We start from the raw sequence: 18,429 nt of genomic DNA, 5'->3' as shown, positions 1-18,429 counted from the left end.
CCAGGGACCAGTCACATATGTATAAAGCCTGATATCCTTAATCTATTTTAAGTTTTACTTAGACACTTGTGATCAACTGTATAGTTTTTCAATGTACTTGTCTACATCTGGCTTGCAAATGGGCAATACAGAAAAAAAAATGAGAAAATGGTTGCCAGTCTTTATTCCCACTTACAGTCCCTTCACTGGGGTGGAGGGCTATGCAACTAGAACAATCAGAAACATGCATCATGGCTGCCCACCTTCTTCACCATTCTTGTCAAAAACAGTAGTGTGATCACTGATTATTTGGAGGTCAGGTTGTTTTGTCAGCTATCTGATCACTGATTATTTGGAGGTCAGGTTGTTTTGTCTGCCCTGGATCCCACCAGCTACTTGCATAGGGCTCTAAGAATATATCTATGCAAAACTAGTTACAAACCATGTGATTAGAATATTAGCTTTTTTTAATGCACATACATTTTCTTTTATTGAAATCAGCATTTCTAAATGACTTTTAAGTTAATGTTTCAAATCCTTTCATTTAAACCTGAAAGACAAACTCAATCAACCCTGATTGCCTGGGGATGCTTTAATTTCTACCTCACTTTGAAGAAATAGGATTATTGGTTGAATGACTTTTTGTTTTACCACTATGCATATATATATATCCTCACCATCTTCAGGCCTCCAAATTTCTGAGAAAACTGCCGATAAATCTATTATAGCTGACTTGTACATGACAATTTCTCACTTGATTTCAAGTTTCTGCTTTCTCTTTTGAAAGTTTTATTTCAATGTCTATTAGTTTGGGATTCTGAATTTATCATCCTGCATATATATTGAGTCTCTTTGATATTTATTTATAGCCATCCACTTTCACCCAATTCATTATATTTTACCAGATATCAGGTAGTTTTTACTTAACTGAAGTGACTAAAGTCTGTATTGTTGAACTGCTTGATGGTGATGCACAGCTGCCTTAGTCTGTTCATCTTCTTAATGGTTTCACACTATTGCTACTATTTGATTGTTTCCATGCCCCAATCTGTGATTTTCCTATTCTTAATTTTCCTTGTAGTCCTCTAGTAAATTTTTCATTTTAGTTCCTGCATTTCAGTGCCAAAATATTCTTTGAATTTTTTAAAGATCTCTGCTATTTTCATTTATTTAATCATATTAGGGAGTTAATGGTTTATAGTAATCTTTAACACATAGGCACAACCTCTCATCTTCCCTTGATTGGTGTCTAGGAGATACCACAGGATCCCAAATGTCCCTTTCCCTTCTTCCCCCAGAGTCCTTTGCTTTGGTGCACTATGCTATACCCAGTGAAAGTTTCCCCTTATATATTCCCTTTCTGTTCTCTATTCTCAAATTCCACCTATGGAGTCATTTACTATTTTTCCTACATATTCCCATTACTCCTTTGAGCAAAAACAGAAACTCAACCAACCAAAGTCTTTGTCTCTTATGTCTGCCACTTGGAATTTATAAAGTTTTTATTTTTCCTTTGAATGGCTAGACTTGTTTCCTTAAGCGCACACATTACAGTACGCAAGGATCCTGGTTCAAGTCCCTGGTCCCCACCTGCAGGGGGAAAGCTTCATGAGTGGTGAAGCAGGGCTGCAGGTATCTCTCTGTCTCTATTCTGCACTTCCCTCCCCTCACAATGTCTCTCTGTTTCTATCCAAAATCAATAGATTTAAAAAAAAAATTTTAAAAAAGTTACATTAAAAAAAGAAATTGCTTGTAAAAATTTTTGATTAAGGTCATACATATTTTTCTTCTTTATGATGTATATATTCTATGGAAGACAGACACATAATACTCTGCAATGTATGTAGTACTGTAGATTGAACTCTGCAGCTTCACACATACATGACTTGTACTCTACCCAATAAGTCACATACCTGACTGCAAGGTCATACTTGTTTTATCCTACTCTTACTAGAAATTTTAGTTTTCCATGTCGTATTTAGTCCCATGATTCATCTACAGTGACTATTTGTATGAGGTAAAACATTTTAAATGTGTCCAATTATTCTAGCATCAAATACTGAAATTACCTTTTCTTCGCTGACTTGTCTTTTCACTTTTGCCACATGTGATCATATTTCTAAACCCTTCTGTCTAGTAATCTATATACTCATCATTTTATGGCTACTAACTGAGTACATTAATTACACTGCCTTAGAATTGAGCACTTGGGCTGTGAAGACAATATAGTAGTTAAGCAAAAGACTTTCATGACTGAGTCTCTGAGGTCAGAAGTTCAATCCCTAGCACCACCATAAAGCAGAGCTAAGTAGTACTCTGGTATCTCTTTCCTTCATTCTCTCTGTATCTCTCATTAAAATTAATAAGTTAATATATTTTAAAAGAAACTGAGTACTCTAAATCATTTGTTTTCCTTTCCTTACCCCCAATTGTTTTGGCTATTTTAGTTAATGATTTTCAGAGAAACTGAGTTAATTCTGCAAGAGCAAAAAATATTTTGCCAGGATTTTTTTTTTTTTTTTTTAATCTAAGGGTTTACAACAAACACTGTTTTAGGAGTGCTTTCATACTTTTTAAATGTTTGCTACTAAATCAAGCCCACCAGACCAAAGTACCAAATCTTTCCACCACAATCCATTGTATGCACCCCACCCTTCTCTGTATACCTCTTCTGGTAATTCAGTTCTGCAGTCAGAATTCAAAGTTTGTTTTGACTTGACTGTATCTGTTCCTTTGTCTAGCAGCATTTCTAAATGAGAATAAAATTTAGAATTGACAATTTTTTAAAACAATTTTATTTTACTTTTTTCATGAAATAGAAAAAGAGATAAAAGTCAGAGCATCCCTCAGCCATAAGTGGTTCTATGAATTGAACTCAAGACCTCATGTGTACAAGTTCAAAGTTCTACTATTAATCCACTTCCTGGGCCACAGAGTTCACATCTTAACCATGAGTTTTAACAACCCATGTGTACAGTATTACCTCTCCATTTATTGAGGTCTTCTTCATTTTTTATTAGTATTTACCCAATGTTACTTTAAAAGTTTAAAATATTGGTAATTTTCAGCATTTTGATATAATGCATGTTTTGGTAATTTAAACATACCTAGTTACTCTTATTATTTACTCCCAATATATAAAAGTACACTTCCAATTACAGAACTTTTCTTTTATAAAGTTTGTGAGATACAGGAGTCGGGTGGTAGCACAGCAGATTAAGCACACATGGCATGAAGATCAAGGACCGGCTTAAGGATCCTGGTTCAAGCCCCCGGCTCCCCACCTACAGAGGGGCCACTTCACAATCAGTGAAGCAGGTCTGCAGGTGTCTTTCTCTTCCCCTCTGTCTTCCTCTCCTCTCTCCATTTCTCTCTATCCTATCCAACAATGACAACATCAGTAACAACAATAACAACAATTTTAAAAAAACAAGGGCAACAAAAGGGAGGAAAAAGCAAACAAACAAACAATAAATAAACAAATAGTTGTGAGATTGTGAGATACTTAATAGGAGTGAGTGAAGCAAATGCACACTTCTTACCAAGTTCCAATCTTAGGGAGAAAATATTGAATTTTGTGGCTGGGAAGTGGCACAATAGTTAATGCATTAGACTTGTAGGTATGAGGTCTTGAGTTTGATTCCCAATGTCCCATGTTATAGACTAATATTCTAGTGTTCCACCTCTCTTAAAAATATGTTAATAAATAAAATATTTAAAATGAAAAAGAAAATGGTTAGCCTCTAAACATTAAGAGACTAGATGTATGGCACTTTTCAGCAGATATGGGCTTTTTTTTTTTTTTTTTTACTTGCCTCCTGTTAATCTTTTCTTTTTTTCCAGTCTATGGAAAATAATTTTTTTGATGGTAGCACTTTCAAGAAACAAACAACTTCTATTTCCTCAAATGTAAATAGAACTTACTGAACTTTATGGATGTTAAATTTTGCTTATGTACACAAATATCACATTTTCCTTTTACTGGAATGGTAGGTTACATATACGGACAACCCCACCAACGTGTCCTGGAGCTCAGCTTCCCCAGAGCCCTTCCCCACAAGGGAGACAGGCTGGGAGTATGGATCGACCTGTCAATGCCCATGTTAAGCAGGGAAGCAATTACAGAAGCCAGACCTTCCACCTTCTGCATCCCACAATGACCTTGGGTCCATACTCCCAGAAGATTAAAGAATAGGAAAGCTATCATGGGATGGGATGGGATACAGAGTTCTGGTGGTGGAAATTCTTTGAAGCTATACCCCTCTTATCCTATGGTTTTGTCAATGTTTCCTTTTTATAAATAAAAAATTAAAAGAAAAAACCCTCCAGGAATAGTGGATTTGTGGTGCAGGCACCTAGCCCCAGAAATAACCCTGGAGACAAAAAAAAAAAAAAACAACTTTAAAACAAAAAAAAAATAAACAAAAGGGGAGTATTTTAATCAAAGGAAAATGTAGCTTAATATTATAAAATGACCTTAATAAAAATATCTATAGTATCAAATTATATTTTCCTTGATGCATTAAAACTAAAGAAAAAAATTCAGAACATATTTGTACCAGAAATAAAAATAATTTATTATATATGAGGATAATTAAATACATACAATTCATCTCCAATAATCCAATTAAAATGCAAGTATATATAATTTTTAAATAAACTTTCATAGTTGTTACGCACAGTTCCATAGTCCTGGTAGTCACTTTCTTCTCCTCAAAGTTGGAAAATATTTGAAGAATATGGAATTCAAAAGGGACCTAAAACACCACAGAAGTCCATTAAGATTATTATGCTTAACAGGACTATTCATTAGCTTTGAATTAACTAGAAGTTAAAATGCTTGTATTCAGAAAATTAGTGAATCATGTCACAATTTTTTTCTAAAGTTTATACAGAGTCCAGTGAGTTTTAAGTGTATTAATCCTTCCTCAGTGTTCAAGGTTGGCTGAAGAATCAAATCTTTGGTAGTTCTGAAAAAGTATAGTATCTATGCTGTATACAAACCAATTAAATAAAAATTCTAGAGGAAGAATCCAGGAATCAGTATTATTTTTTAGGATTTTTTTTTTTTTGCCTCCTGGGTCATTGCTGGGGCTAGGTGCCTGCACTACGAGTCCGCTATTCCTGGCAGCCATTTTTTCCCTTTGGGGGGGGTGGTTGATAAGCTAGAGAAATTGAGAGAGGAAGGTGAGATGAGAGAGGGAGAAAGGCACCTGCAGACCTGCCTCACTGCTTGTGAAGCGACCCCTTGCAGGTATAGAGTCAGGGTTAGAACCAGGATCCGTGTTGTACTGGTCCTTACATTTCCTAGTATGTGTGTGTAAACAGGTGCACCACCGCCCAAACCCCAAAAATATTTTCTTGTTTGTTTGTCTGGTTTTGTTTTTTATCAGAGAGGTGTACCTCTGGTCTCTGGTGATACTGCAGTTTGAACTTGAAGCTCTGCTGCCTGAGGCATGAGGTACTACACTAGATAAAGAGTCTTTAAATCAGTGTGTCTTAAAAATTCCCTGGGGTCATTCTCATTTGCAGTTAACATTGACAACCTCTGTTCTGGGTGATTATGATCAACAACCAGTCTTCAAACCATTTTATTACATACCTACAGGATTGTTTCTTTTCCCATACTACCCTAAGTCAACATTGTCTTCTTCCTTCTGTCACTTTTAATTCCTTTTGCCTTACTTAGAAAAATAAAGAAAAAAAATCCACTTTCTATCTATTTCACAGATTTCAATGAAATCTGCGATATAAGATCCCTTACTCTTATTTAGAATTTATACTGAAATCCACTCATGCTAATTTTCAAATCTTTAAGAAAAAACCCTCCCCAATCAAATTTTACAAATCACATAGAACACTGAAACAAGATACATTATGAAACAGAAGAAATGTTACTGAAATCATTTTAAGAATTACATAAAAGAAACAAGACTTACTTCTGTGGCAAACCATTACAGTCTAGTAAATAAGTTGACCTGATTCACTAACTTCCCCTGAAAAATCTAAGGGCAGCATGGAAAATTCAGCACTGTCCACAAAACACAAAGATTTTTTTACATAGATCATTTAAAAGATATTTCACTTGAATAAAGTATAAAAATTATAGCTTAATCTGAATCAGTGACTAGGAGAGGAACAAAAATAATTTTAGGGGGAAAAACAAACAAAACAAAAAAAGCATCACCCCAAAAAGGATACAACAAGAAAGGATACACTTTGTATGACTGTATTACAGCAGTATTTATGCAGGAATGCTTCTAAAGAAGAACAGCAAAATGCATTATATTTTTCTTATCTTCCATGTTAAAGAAATGGTTTGATATACACTGAAAATTTTAACCATTCCTCTAAGTCATTTGTAAGACTTCTGACTAGACCAGTATAGATACTGCACAGTAAAACTCAAATAGTCAAAACTTCACCCCAATAGTAAGTAACATTGGCAAAATTTTTCTAGTCCATTATATTAATTTTTCAGTTTAACAACATCAGCCTGGCCTATTAGTGTTCTTCCAGTTCACAAAGGCAAACATTTAAAATGAAAAAACAATAAGTATATCGTATTCATCTTTCAGTCAAACAGTGTAATGTAGGAAGTCTGAAATAACTAATTTTACCATGAAACTATTAAATTACTTAAGTTTTAATTAAGTATGTTTAATTAGAAGCATACATTTGTTCATAAGGAATATGAAGGTGTTTCTGTGAAGTGTACACTGAATAATTAATATGCAAAGACCCCCAGAAAGGGTGACCAATTTACCCTTGCTGTGGGCATTTTTCCAGGTTAAGAAGAACTGTCCCAGAAAACTCTTTAGAGAATAATTGGGATGTTAGTTATTTAAAGTACCTCACTTAGACGCATGGAATAAGAAACTTTGGGTGGGGATAGAGAAAAGTCTAACAAACCCTTTAACCAACCCCTCCAGATGATTACACTTTCAAGTTTAATAATTGTTTTAATCTAGGCAAAAAATGCAAATAAAAACCTTGAAAAGACTTACTACCTTTGCAAAATACTTTCTCCTAATTTACCTATAACTAGATTTTATAGTGCAGTTATAATTTTGAGTTTTAGTGGGATTAGCTGCACATTTAAACAGTGGGGTGGATGTTTAAATATCTTAATAGATATTCAAATTCCTTTTTTTTTTGCCTCTAGGTTTATTGCTGGGGCTTGGTGCCTGCACTACAAATCCACTGCTCTTGTGGCCACTTGTTTTTTTTTTTTGTTTTAAGTTTTTTATAGGACAGAGAGAAATTGAGGGCAGGAAGATGGAGAAAGATAGGCATGTGCACATCTGCTTCACCACTTGTGAAGTGACCCCCCTCTGCAGGTGGGGGTAAAACCAGGAGCTGGAACCAGAATCTTTCTGCAGGTCCATTATGCTTTGTACTATGTGTGCTTAATCGAGTGCACCATCATCCCCGATATTCAAATTCTTTATCAGACTTTTGTCATTAATTTAACCACAGGAAAGCCTTGCACTTTCATTACGTTAAGTCCACACTTACCTGTATCAATTTTTAACACTTTCTTTTTCCTTCTTTAGAATCTTGTTTTGGTCTAGCAGATCGAGCAAATTGCTAATATTAAAAAAATTAAGGTTTCTTTCATAAACATGAATGCAATATTGTAGAAATAATTATCAAGAACTTCCTAATGTAGGGAGTAGTAGACATTTTTAAATATTACTGTTTAAATTTATCTACTTTCAGCTATTAGTCAATTTATTTTCTGCTTTATTGCTATTAGGGTTATCAGTGAAGCTCAGGGGATGCATGATTAATCCAACACTCCTGTCAATTATTTTTTAGAGATAACTGCAACATAGCTTCACCTGCAGGTGAGGATCAGGGTCTTGGACCTGACGTTCAGTACACTCTGCCAGGTGCTGCACTACCCAGGACTTCTTAAACGATTTTTCTTTTCTTTTTTTCTTTCAACCAGCTGTCTATATTTTGTAACAAAGAAAAAAAAAAAAGTACCCTACAGAGCCTTCACTTCTTCACTCATTTGTACTTATTTCTATATTTCTAGCTTGCAAAGTCCATTAACTACTAAATGCAAGATAACCCATAGTATATTTGGGTTGTAAAAATTCTCAAATATAAATTGCAATAAAATAAAATTAAAATAACAAAACTATAAAGATCTTTGTCTGTTTAAAAAAATTCATCTGTATTTCTTGGGTTTTATATGTGTATCTGCTTTTAAACTGTATACATGAAAGGTTTATGTATCACTGAAGTTATTGAGATTCTTTCCAATCAAAACCTAGGTAACACTGTTCCCTAACTTACATATGTAACTGAATTATCTCAAACTATTGAATAGGAATATCAATTAATAATTACATCTAAAGGATAAAATAAAAATTATTTTCAATTGTACCCTTGTAAAAAACTAGTTGTTAGTACAGAACAGAGATTGAGTCAAAGGATACAACCACCATCGGTTTCCCAAAAAGGACATATCCATTAGCTTCCTTTAAGGCTTTTGCAGCTGCTTTTTCATTTGGAAGTCCAATAAAAGCTTGTCCTTTCATACGACCTTCTTTCATCAAGCGTATATCAAACCTAAAAGTTAAGGAAAAGTAATTTTTGACTCAGTAAGAATGAACTATTCTTCTTTTTTTGATGAAGCAAATGATAATATATTGAATTAAATTGTTTTCGTTATTTCATGTGAAAATCACTACAGTATTTGATCAGATAAATTACTCAACTAATCAAAAATTCCATTTTGTACCTGGTTCTAAAATTAATCCTGTAAGTTGGTAATTTAATTTTGACTGAGTTATTTTTTTAGTTATTTAGAAAAATGTACATCTTAAAATATACATTAATGGCAAGAATAAAATATTTTTTATTTTCATCCTTTTTTCAAAAAATTACATATTTAATACTGTCCATTCAAGTAACAAAATAACAGAAACAAATAACCAATTTTACAGTTAAATTTTGTAATTAATTGCTTTAGATCGAGATATTAAGACAATAATTTATGATGAGGCCTACAAATAAGTTGTTTTCGGAACCAGGTGGTGGTGTACCTGGTTAACTTTAAATATTACACTGAATAAGGGCCTGGGTTCAAGACCCCACTCCCCAAGTGTAGGCGGAAATCTTCAGGAGCTATGAAGCAATGCTGTAGGAGTCTCTCTCTCTCTCTTATCTCTCTATTCTCCTCTCTAAATTTTTGTCTTATTAAATAAAATAAATGAAGTTTAAATATTTATAAACATGAATATTCATTTATATACAGCTTATTGCTGCTTTCACATTACAAAGACAGAATAGCTGCAATGGATATTATCAATACATGACTTGCAATATAATAAAAAAATACTATTATAATAAAATGCTACTAAAATGAAAAATACCACAATAATAAAAAAATACAAAACGGAGACCCCCAAATCTTCATCAGCAATATTCCAGCCTTTAGGTTTATGATTGGTCAACAATTTTTTTGGTTCTATATGTTAACCGTTTTTTCAGCCACCAGGTTCCAGATGCTACCATGATGTCAAACAGACCTCCCTGGGCAGACGACCCCACTTATGCCCTGGAACCCCACTTCCCCAGAGCCCTGCCACACTACAAAAAGAGAGACAGGCTGGGAGTATAGATAGACCTGTCAACACCCATGTTCAGCTGGGAAGCAATCACAGAAGCCAGACCTTCCACAATCTGCATCCCACAATGACCCTGGGTCCATACTCACAGAGGGTTAAAGAATAGAAAACTGGGGGTCGGGCGGTGGCGCAGTGGGTTAAGCACATGTGGTGCAAAGCGCAAGGACCGGCGTAAGGATCCCGGTTCAAGCCCCCGGCTCCCCACCTGTAGGGGAGTCGCTTCACAGGCGGTGAAGCAGGTCTGCAGGTGTCTATCTTTCTCTCCCCCTGTCTTCCCCTCTCTCCATTTCTCTCTGTCCTATCCAACAACGAACAGTATCAACAATGGCAATAATAATAACCACAACGAGGCTACAACAACAAGGGCAACAAAAGGGAAAAAAAATGGCCTCCAGGAGCCATTCATGGTGGATTCATGGTGCAGGCACCGAGCCCAGCAATAACCCTGGAGGGGGAAAAGAAAAAAAAAAAAAAGAATATAAAACTATCAGGGGAGGGGGTGGGATACAGAGTCCTGGTGCTTGGAGTTATGAGGAGATGTACCCCTCTTATCCTATGGTTTTTGTCAGTGTTTCCTTTTTATAAATAAAAAAATTTTTTTTAAAAAAAGTTTTTACTGTCTGCCCACTTACAAGGTGGTTTCTTAATTCCCACTACAGAAACCCAAAAGATTAACATGTGATAGGTAAGAGCTATTTCTTCATATAATTTTGCCACATTATGAAAATATTAGCATAATTTTTGCCAAAATATTAGCATAAAAAGGTTAATAAATGACAGGTTAAACACAACACATAATTTGGGATTTTGATTGACACTTACATTATCCGTTGTGTTTCTGAAGAAAAGTCAACATATCTTCCAAAAATAAATTTAAGGTCCTAAAATATAGGTGAGAAAAAGATAAATTAAAAAATTCTAGTAAAATATAAAATAATAAAGTTAATCTATAAATGTCAACATACCTTTTCTTGAACATGTTTAGCTAAATTCTTTACATAAATTCTACAGTTTGGTTCACCAGGTTCATAACTTCTGAAAACTGAAAGTGTTCCCATTTCTTATTTTAAAACAAAAAAGAAAATATAATTAAGATATATCCATCAATTTCTCAGACAAACTAACATTTAAGCATAGCCACTGAGTAGAAAAAAATACGCATTATGAAAATGTTAAAAAAAAATAGAAATAACATGGTTACTACTGGGATAACTCACTAACATGTATTATGAAAAATGCTTTAAATTTCAGGCATCTTTAAAAGTTACACAATGAAGTATCTACTATTAATACTTCACTAGAATGAGTTGCTTTGTTAAATAATTAAATTTAAAGCTAATAACATACTATTAGTCATTTGTGTAACTAAGATCAGTTTTCTAAACCATCAGGTATGCACAACCATAAGAATAAAGTACTTGAACAGATATCTGAGACACACTGACTTTATTTACAGCTACTCCTTTTTAGTGCTAATAATTTTCTTCTTCTAACAAATAATTGTTTGTGATACTATTTTGCTCTATAAAAATGTAATTTGAAAGTTATTTCCCATTGTGGGAAAAACTATAATGTGTTTTATGTTAATCTAAAATCCTTTTAAATATTTTTCTAACATACATTAATCAAGAAAAATTTTTTTAAAAATTTGTATTTATTTATTGGATAAAGACAGTCAAAAATCGAGAGGGGGGGGCAGAGAGAGAGAAAGAGAGACAACTGCAGCCCTGCTTCCCCATTTGCAAAGCTTTCTCCCTGCAGGTGGGGACCAGGGGCTCAAACCCGAGTCCTTACGCATCTTAACATGTGCACTCAACCAGGTGCACCACCACCCAGCCCCTCAAGAAAAAAATTTTGAAATGTAAAGAAGTATCATGTTATTGGAGTCGGGCTATAGCACAGCGGGTTAAGCGCAGGTGGCGCAAAGCACAAGGACCGGCATAAGGATCCCGGTTCGAACCCCGGCTCCCCACCTGCAGGGGAGTCGCTTCACAGGCGGTGAAGCAGGTCTGCAGGTGTCTATCTTTCTCTCCTCCTCTCTGTCTTCCCCTCCTCGCTCCATTTCTCTCTGTCCTATCCAACAATAACAACAACAATAATAACTACAACAATAAAACAACAAGGGCAACAAAAGGGAATAAATAAAATAAATATTAAAAAAAAGTATCATATTATTACCTAGAATCCCTACATTGAGTGATAATCACCAAATAACTACTGTTTTCCATCTTTTAAAAAATAATTGCAAAATCAATATTATCACTAATAAATTTTAAAAAAATAGATATTTCATTAATGTATCAAGATACCCCATTGTGTTTATCTAGTCTATCTGGAATACAGTACTTCAGATTATAAGCCCCACTGACTTAAGTCATATGCAAGTGATCACAATAAAAATATTAACAAAAAACTCAAGACATTATACTGAGAGAAATTTTCCTCTCAAGAAATTATAGAGTATCAAAAACCAACAGAGGTAATTATTATGAAGAGATGTGATTTTTTTCTTAAGGGCCAAAAATATAAAGAAGAATGATGCTGTTTTCTTTCAAGAAATTACCTTCTCTAGAGATTCTTCCCTTTTCCAACTCTTTTCTAGAAATACATTCTGATGGCATTTCATCAGAGTCTTCTGTTGTCTCCTCCGTGGTGTTCAAATTAGGTTTGGGGAAAATTTTCCCAAATCCTATAGTGGATATATCAAATTCAGCAGCAAGTAAGTCTAAGTTTTAACATCAACATCAGTCATTCTTTTCTAAAGTTTTTCTTCTCTTCCCCTTTTTAAATCGTTAAGGTACATTTTGACATTGAAACTCTTGTTATTTGTCAATACTTTAGAACCTAGATTGGTTAACCTTTTCTGCATAGGTTCAAATAACAAATATTTTAGGTCAGAGAGAGAGCTTACAATTTTAAGAGCACAGGATTAGTATTTCTGGGGCCCATGTTTAATTTCAAACACCAACAAATACCAGAACTAATAAATAATACTCCAGTCTCTTCCATAAAAAAAAAAATCTATTTTTAAAAATAGGAAACTATTTAGCTACAAAGTTTTTGCTAAAAAAAAAAAAAAAAAGAACAAAGTTTAGCCTTGAAAGACAGGAAAACAGGTAGATGAAGGGCCTCTGCCCCAGAATTTTCTGTAATAAGCTATAATGAAACAGATGGGTAAACTATACTATGGAGTATACTTGAGCTATAAAGAAAGAAAAGTATTATTTTTCTGTTCTGACATCTTACAGAGATGATTCCTAACCTGTCTTCTAGGGGTCTAGGAGTTTGCTATTAAGCTTTACACTTCTACACATCACTACTGATACACTTCTACATATTCTACTGAGTCAGTGACATACACTACTAAGGTAAGATGTCCATTATAAAAAAATCAAAAAGAGAGAGAAAATAGCATTAACACACACACATAAAATGTGAACATATTATCTATATACAAAATGATTATAAATCACTAACAATGACTTAGCTCTTAGTGAAACAGGTATAAATTTTTTAATATTATCTTTATTTATTAGAGACAGCCAGAAAGTGACAAGAATGGGGGTGATAGAGAGAAAGACACTTGCAGTCCTGCTTTCTCCCTGCAGGTGGGGACTGGGGGCTCAAACCCAGGCGCTTGCACACTGTAACACTTGCATTCAACCAGGTTATGCCATCACCCTGCCCCAAGGTATAAACTTTTTATGTTCTCCTGTTTTGACTTCATTGTCTACAAGCTTATACTATTTCTGAAATCAAGAAAAAAAGTATCTGAGGAACAAAGGGTTATCACCATATTGAAATATAAAATGTCTAAAGTAAGTATCATATTTAACAAGCAATGAAAAAAATTATTCAACATGGGAAATTCTTCTATTATAATTTTATTGAATAGCACAAACAGCTAAATTTCATCCTAAATTTTACTACCTGCAAAAGGCCACAGAGCCAATATCATCACAAGATACCAAGTGTAGTTATGCAAAATTACCAATAACACAGAGGATACAAAGGAAGGACTGCATATTTAAATATAAATGTGAAGTTTAACACAAAAAAAGCTGGTAAAATTTATATAGCATCTTAAAAGACCCCAACTATGCTTACCACAGTTTTGTTCTTCACTGTTTTGTTCCTTTTCCAAATCTTTCTTAAAGGCAGCTGGCATGTCAGTAGATATATGGAATTCGATTTTTTTATTACCTACAGGTTGTGGTTGGTCAAATACATCTGAAGGTAACATCACAGGATGTAAACTGCTGTTTATAAATAACCATAGAATTACTTTGCAATTGAAAATGAAATCCTGAGTAAATAATATCACATTTACATGACACTTAATAAAATAAAACTGGAAAACACAGAGGTACTGTACAAAACTACTTAAAAGTAATATATGATTAAGCCATGGAGGCCCAAGAAGTTGTACAGTGGGTAGAGTCACTGGCCTGTGAACATGAGATCTAGAGCTCTGTCCGCGGCATTATTTATGCCAGAATGATATTCAGGTTTTCTGTGTCTCATGGAACTATATAGCATTAAGCCATAACAGCTATTCTAGTATGTTTAGTTCTGCTATAAAGACTGAAGCATGAGATTACGATGTAAAGATATACATAGATGGCCAGAATGCTTATCATAAAATTAAAAACAGAAAAAAAAGGGCCCATTCCTTTAAAAATAATTTGAAAAAATATAATTTTAACAAATTCCTTTCCTTAGTCTGTTTCTATTAGAAAAAGGCCACCAGGAGCAATGGATGTGTCATGTAGGCGCTAAGCCCCAGCAGAAAAAAATTCCTTCCTTCATTTATAAAGGTACTTATAAGTAAATTCAACTTATATGCAAACTGAATAAAACACTGCAATTGGAATTAATGAAAAGTTTTCTCTTATTAAGATATTAAAATACATTGTATTTTATGGTAAATAGATATTCATAATGTTTCCATAATTTTAATTAAATATGTCAGTAAGTTCACATGGAAAAAAAGGCAAGTGGCATGGCAGTTGATATTATCAACTAAAAGACACAAAATAATGAATACTATTCCATTTCTAGAATATAGTGAAAAATTAATTTATGCACCAGTGGTGAATTTTATTTTTGGATAATCTTAACTGTTTACATTCTACCATCTACCACTCTATGTACATAAACAGGAACTTGAAAGAAAATTTTATATTTTAGGTGACTAAATCTAGAGGATACTTGTTATATACTAGTTTCAACAGATGAAAATATTTGAGATTAACAAAGAATACAGGATGGAAGATGATCTTGAACATAACATATGACAGCAATCTTAAAAAGAGAAAAATACGCACACAATTCAGAGAAAGGAGGAAGTACACATAACACAGGGAAAGAGGGAGAAAGGCAATAAAGAGGGAACCAAAGAAAGAAAACAGTAATATATTCAGAGTGAGACAACTTTAAAACCTGCAGTAGTCAGTAATATCAAATGCTGGTCAAATATGAGTTTTAGGAATAGATTCAAATTTGACACATATAAATTGATTATAGAAATATGAATATAAAAGTCAAATTGAGAAACTGAGATAGGTCAAATAAATAGACAAAATATGTATTACCTTATTATATAATTCCAAACAAAATTACCTGTGTGAAGCAGATGAAGGTATATTCAGCATATCTTTTATTTTTCGCTTTTTCCTCACATGACGTTGCTTTGTTGTCTTTGGTTTTTTGGGCTGAAGATTTGCTAGCTCCATTAATTTGGTCATTCTGCATTTGAGGAAGAAAAAAGTAAAAAAAGAATTAAAGATATAATCAAATTGACAAAGTTCAAATTCTAAAATCTTGATTAACCTTTATCTTACTTTCAAGGAGTTGAAACTTCACTGCTATCTTCACATTTTAAAGACATGTTTTATTATAATTGTGCAAATAGAATACTGGATTTGACGCCAAAAACTTTAAAATAAAACACTCATAATTTATGTAACTTTGCTATTTTTTCCTTGATTGATAGCCAAAAGATCTTATAAAAAGTTAAATTTTTTTTTTTTATGATGCCAGGATCTCCAACATACAAAAAGGTACCCACTCAATGAATGGCCTTCCCCAAGACAATTTTCTCATTTTTCTATAACAGAGAGAGGAAGATAGAGGGAGAAGCAAACAAGGATATAGGACATATACCAGGGCACCACCATACCATCTATGGAGCTCCCCTGACATTGTCTATGCTATGCTGGGACCCAAACACAGACCCTCATGCATGGTAAGGCAACCGCACTACTGGGCAAGTTATCTCCAGCCTCATTTAATTAGTTTTGGTTCATATTAAAGTATGACTAAAGTATTACTAAAGAGATTTGGGGGCATTGTTGCAAGTCAATTATGTAAAAAAAAAAAAAAAAAAAAGAGCTTATTTGAGAACAGTTTCAAATGCCCACAAGTATAACAAAGTGTTACAATTAACAATACAAAGCTTATCTCCACTATACATGAGTAAGAGTATATATTGTCAAGGCTTTTTTTTTTTTATCCTCCACAGTATTTCCAGTGCAGAAGCTCAAAACCACTACTCATATTTCTGAAATTTGGGAGCAAAGCAAACATACACATAAAAAAAAAAATGCATGGAGGGAGAACATGTTTAAAATAGTTCTACCCAAAATAGTAGGAATACATCCAGTTAGAGGAAACACAAATCTATCTTCATAAATTACTCATCCAATGAATACTGAGCATCCATCCACAACAGTGTCAGGTATATATTAGGCAACTGATAAGTATATGCTAAACAAAAATAAATCATACCATTTTTTAAACATTTCAAAGATAGAGCATTTTTTAAAAACATTTCCTAGTTCACAGTAAGACTGCTGTCACAAGTCAAATTCTCTCTTTTTTTTTTTCCCTCCAGTGTTATTGCTGGGCTTGGTGCCTGCACCATGAATCTACCGCTCTCGGAGGCCATTCCCCCCCCCCTTTTGTTGCCCTTGTTATTGTAGCCTTCTTGTGGTTATTATTATTGCCATTGTTGATGTCGTTCATTGTTGGATAGGACAGAGAGAAATGGAGAGAGGAGGGGAAGACAGAGAGGGGGAGAGAAAGATAGACACCTGCAGACCTGCTCCACCACCTATGAAGCGACTCCCCTGGAGGTGGGGAGCCGGGGGCTTGAACCGGGATCCTTATGCCGGTCCCTGCACTTTGTGCCACATGCACTTAACCCACTGTGTCATTGCCCAACCCCCTTCAAGTCAAATTCTTTACTCACTAAATACATCCCTAAGTGGAAACCTAAATAAAACAAGCACACACAAAAAGCTTTGACTAGTCTCTCTCTCTCTACATATATATATATATATATATATACATACATATATAGCATTTGTAACTACTATCATTATTCTTATTTTTAAAAAATGGTAAATTTAGGGGGCTGGGTGGTAGCGAAATGAGTTAAGTGCATATAGCACAAAGTGCAAGGACCAGCATAAGGGTCCTGGTTTGAAGTCTGGCTCTTCACCTGCAGGGGGTTCGCTTCACAAGTAGTAAAGCAGGTCTGCAGGCATCTTTTTCTCCCTGTCTTCTCCTCTGCTCTATCCTATCCAACAACAACAGCAATGACAATAATAACAACAAGGGTATCAAAATGGCCTCCAGGAGCAGGCACTGAGCCCCAGCTATAGTAGAATTTACAGAATTAACTCAACCCAACACTACACTGTTCTTTACTTTGCATTACTTTACTTTTTCACTACTCCGGGTAAACTCAGATATATATATACAGACATAGAGACAGCAGGAAAGATAACACGGTGTTGAAGGTTACAAACTTCAGCAAGCTAGTAAATTTGCAAATAAGAATCCACAATGAGATTTAAATGTCCTTTATAATGTCATAATCATTAATCTTAAAAAAAAGTATTTCTGGGGAGTCAAGCAGTAGCACAACAGGTAAAGCGCACATGGCGCAAAGCACAAGGACCAGCATAAGGATCCAGGTTCGAGCCCCTAGCTCCCCACCTGCAGGGGAGTCGCTTCACAGGAGGTGAAGCTGGTCTCCAGGTGTCTTTCTCTCCCCATCTTCCCCTCCTCTTTCCATTTCTCTCTGTCCTACCCAACAACGACATCAATAACAACAAAACAAGGGCAACAAAAGGGAATAAATATTTAAAAAAAAAGTATTCCTGAAGCAAAACATTTTTGTAGATCCTAATTATCAAGTATTCAGGTAGAATTTATAGATAGTATACAAACATATATTTGAGGGTTGAGGAAACAGGAACAGACTAATTCTTATTTGCCCAAATTATGAGAATTATATGCAAAACTTGAGAGCAAACAAATCAGTTTTATAGTGTTTCTTGTAATCTAAACCAAAACTGATATTTACAAACCTTTGACGGTCTTCATCATCACTGCTTTCATATTCTGATTCTTTACTAGAATATTCCTCATCTTCCTCTGGCAAAGGAGGGTCTTCTGGTGGTTGAGGAGAAGTGGGTGGAAGGGGTGCATGCAAAGGCATGTAGTCTTCATACTTATTAAAGGAAGAAAAAAAATACTATGGCAATGCATGTTACTTATAAAACTGAAAAACCCTATTCAGATGCTTGACCTCTTCAGCTCTTGATATTCATTTACTTATTCGGAACATATTGAGGAAACACACGTTGTTGTAGACTGCTAGCTGGTCATAAAATGTACTTCTCCTTCATTGGCACCTAGCAGGAGTTTGCAAATCTCCCTTGTAGTTCTATTTTACCATGCAACATGTTTTAGCTACTGGAATGCTGTAAAAACATAAATAAATAAAAAACCTCGC

The 18,429-nt window shown here is 34.4% G+C and overlaps 1 protein-coding gene across 3 annotated transcripts in view; it reads right to left on the bottom strand.

The window, feature by feature from the left end:
• Nucleotides 1-2,756: 2,756 nt before the first annotated feature.
• The window catches only part of RNPC3 (RNA binding region (RNP1, RRM) containing 3), a 29,086-nt gene continuing 13,413 nt past the window's right edge, over nt 2,757-18,429 (bottom strand). Inside the window, exons 7-15 of one of the 3 annotated variants that reach the window (XM_060202163.1) lie at nt 18,002-18,144; nt 15,246-15,371; nt 13,731-13,879; nt 12,187-12,312; nt 10,589-10,683; nt 10,446-10,504; nt 8,430-8,562; nt 7,498-7,569; nt 2,757-6,239 (exon numbers count right to left, since the gene is read on the bottom strand). In XM_060202163.1, coding sequence (XP_060058146.1) covers nt 7,510-7,569; nt 8,430-8,562; nt 10,446-10,504; nt 10,589-10,683; nt 12,187-12,312; nt 13,731-13,879; nt 15,246-15,371; nt 18,002-18,144 — 891 coding nt within the window. In that variant the 3' untranslated portion in view covers nt 2,757-6,239; nt 7,498-7,509. Of the gene's footprint in view, nt 6,240-7,497; nt 7,570-8,429; nt 8,563-10,445; nt 10,505-10,588; nt 10,684-12,186; nt 12,313-13,730; nt 13,883-15,245; nt 15,372-18,001; nt 18,145-18,429 lie in introns of all 3 variants that reach the window. The other 2 variants (XM_016194773.2, XM_060202162.1) reach the window with 2 other exon arrangements.

Source organism: Erinaceus europaeus, chromosome 11 (genome assembly GCF_950295315.1).
Source record: "Erinaceus europaeus chromosome 11, mEriEur2.1, whole genome shotgun sequence".
In the NCBI taxonomy this organism is placed as follows: Eukaryota; Metazoa; Chordata; class Mammalia; order Eulipotyphla; family Erinaceidae; genus Erinaceus; species Erinaceus europaeus.
This window is presented reverse-complemented; position numbering and strand designations above follow the sequence as displayed.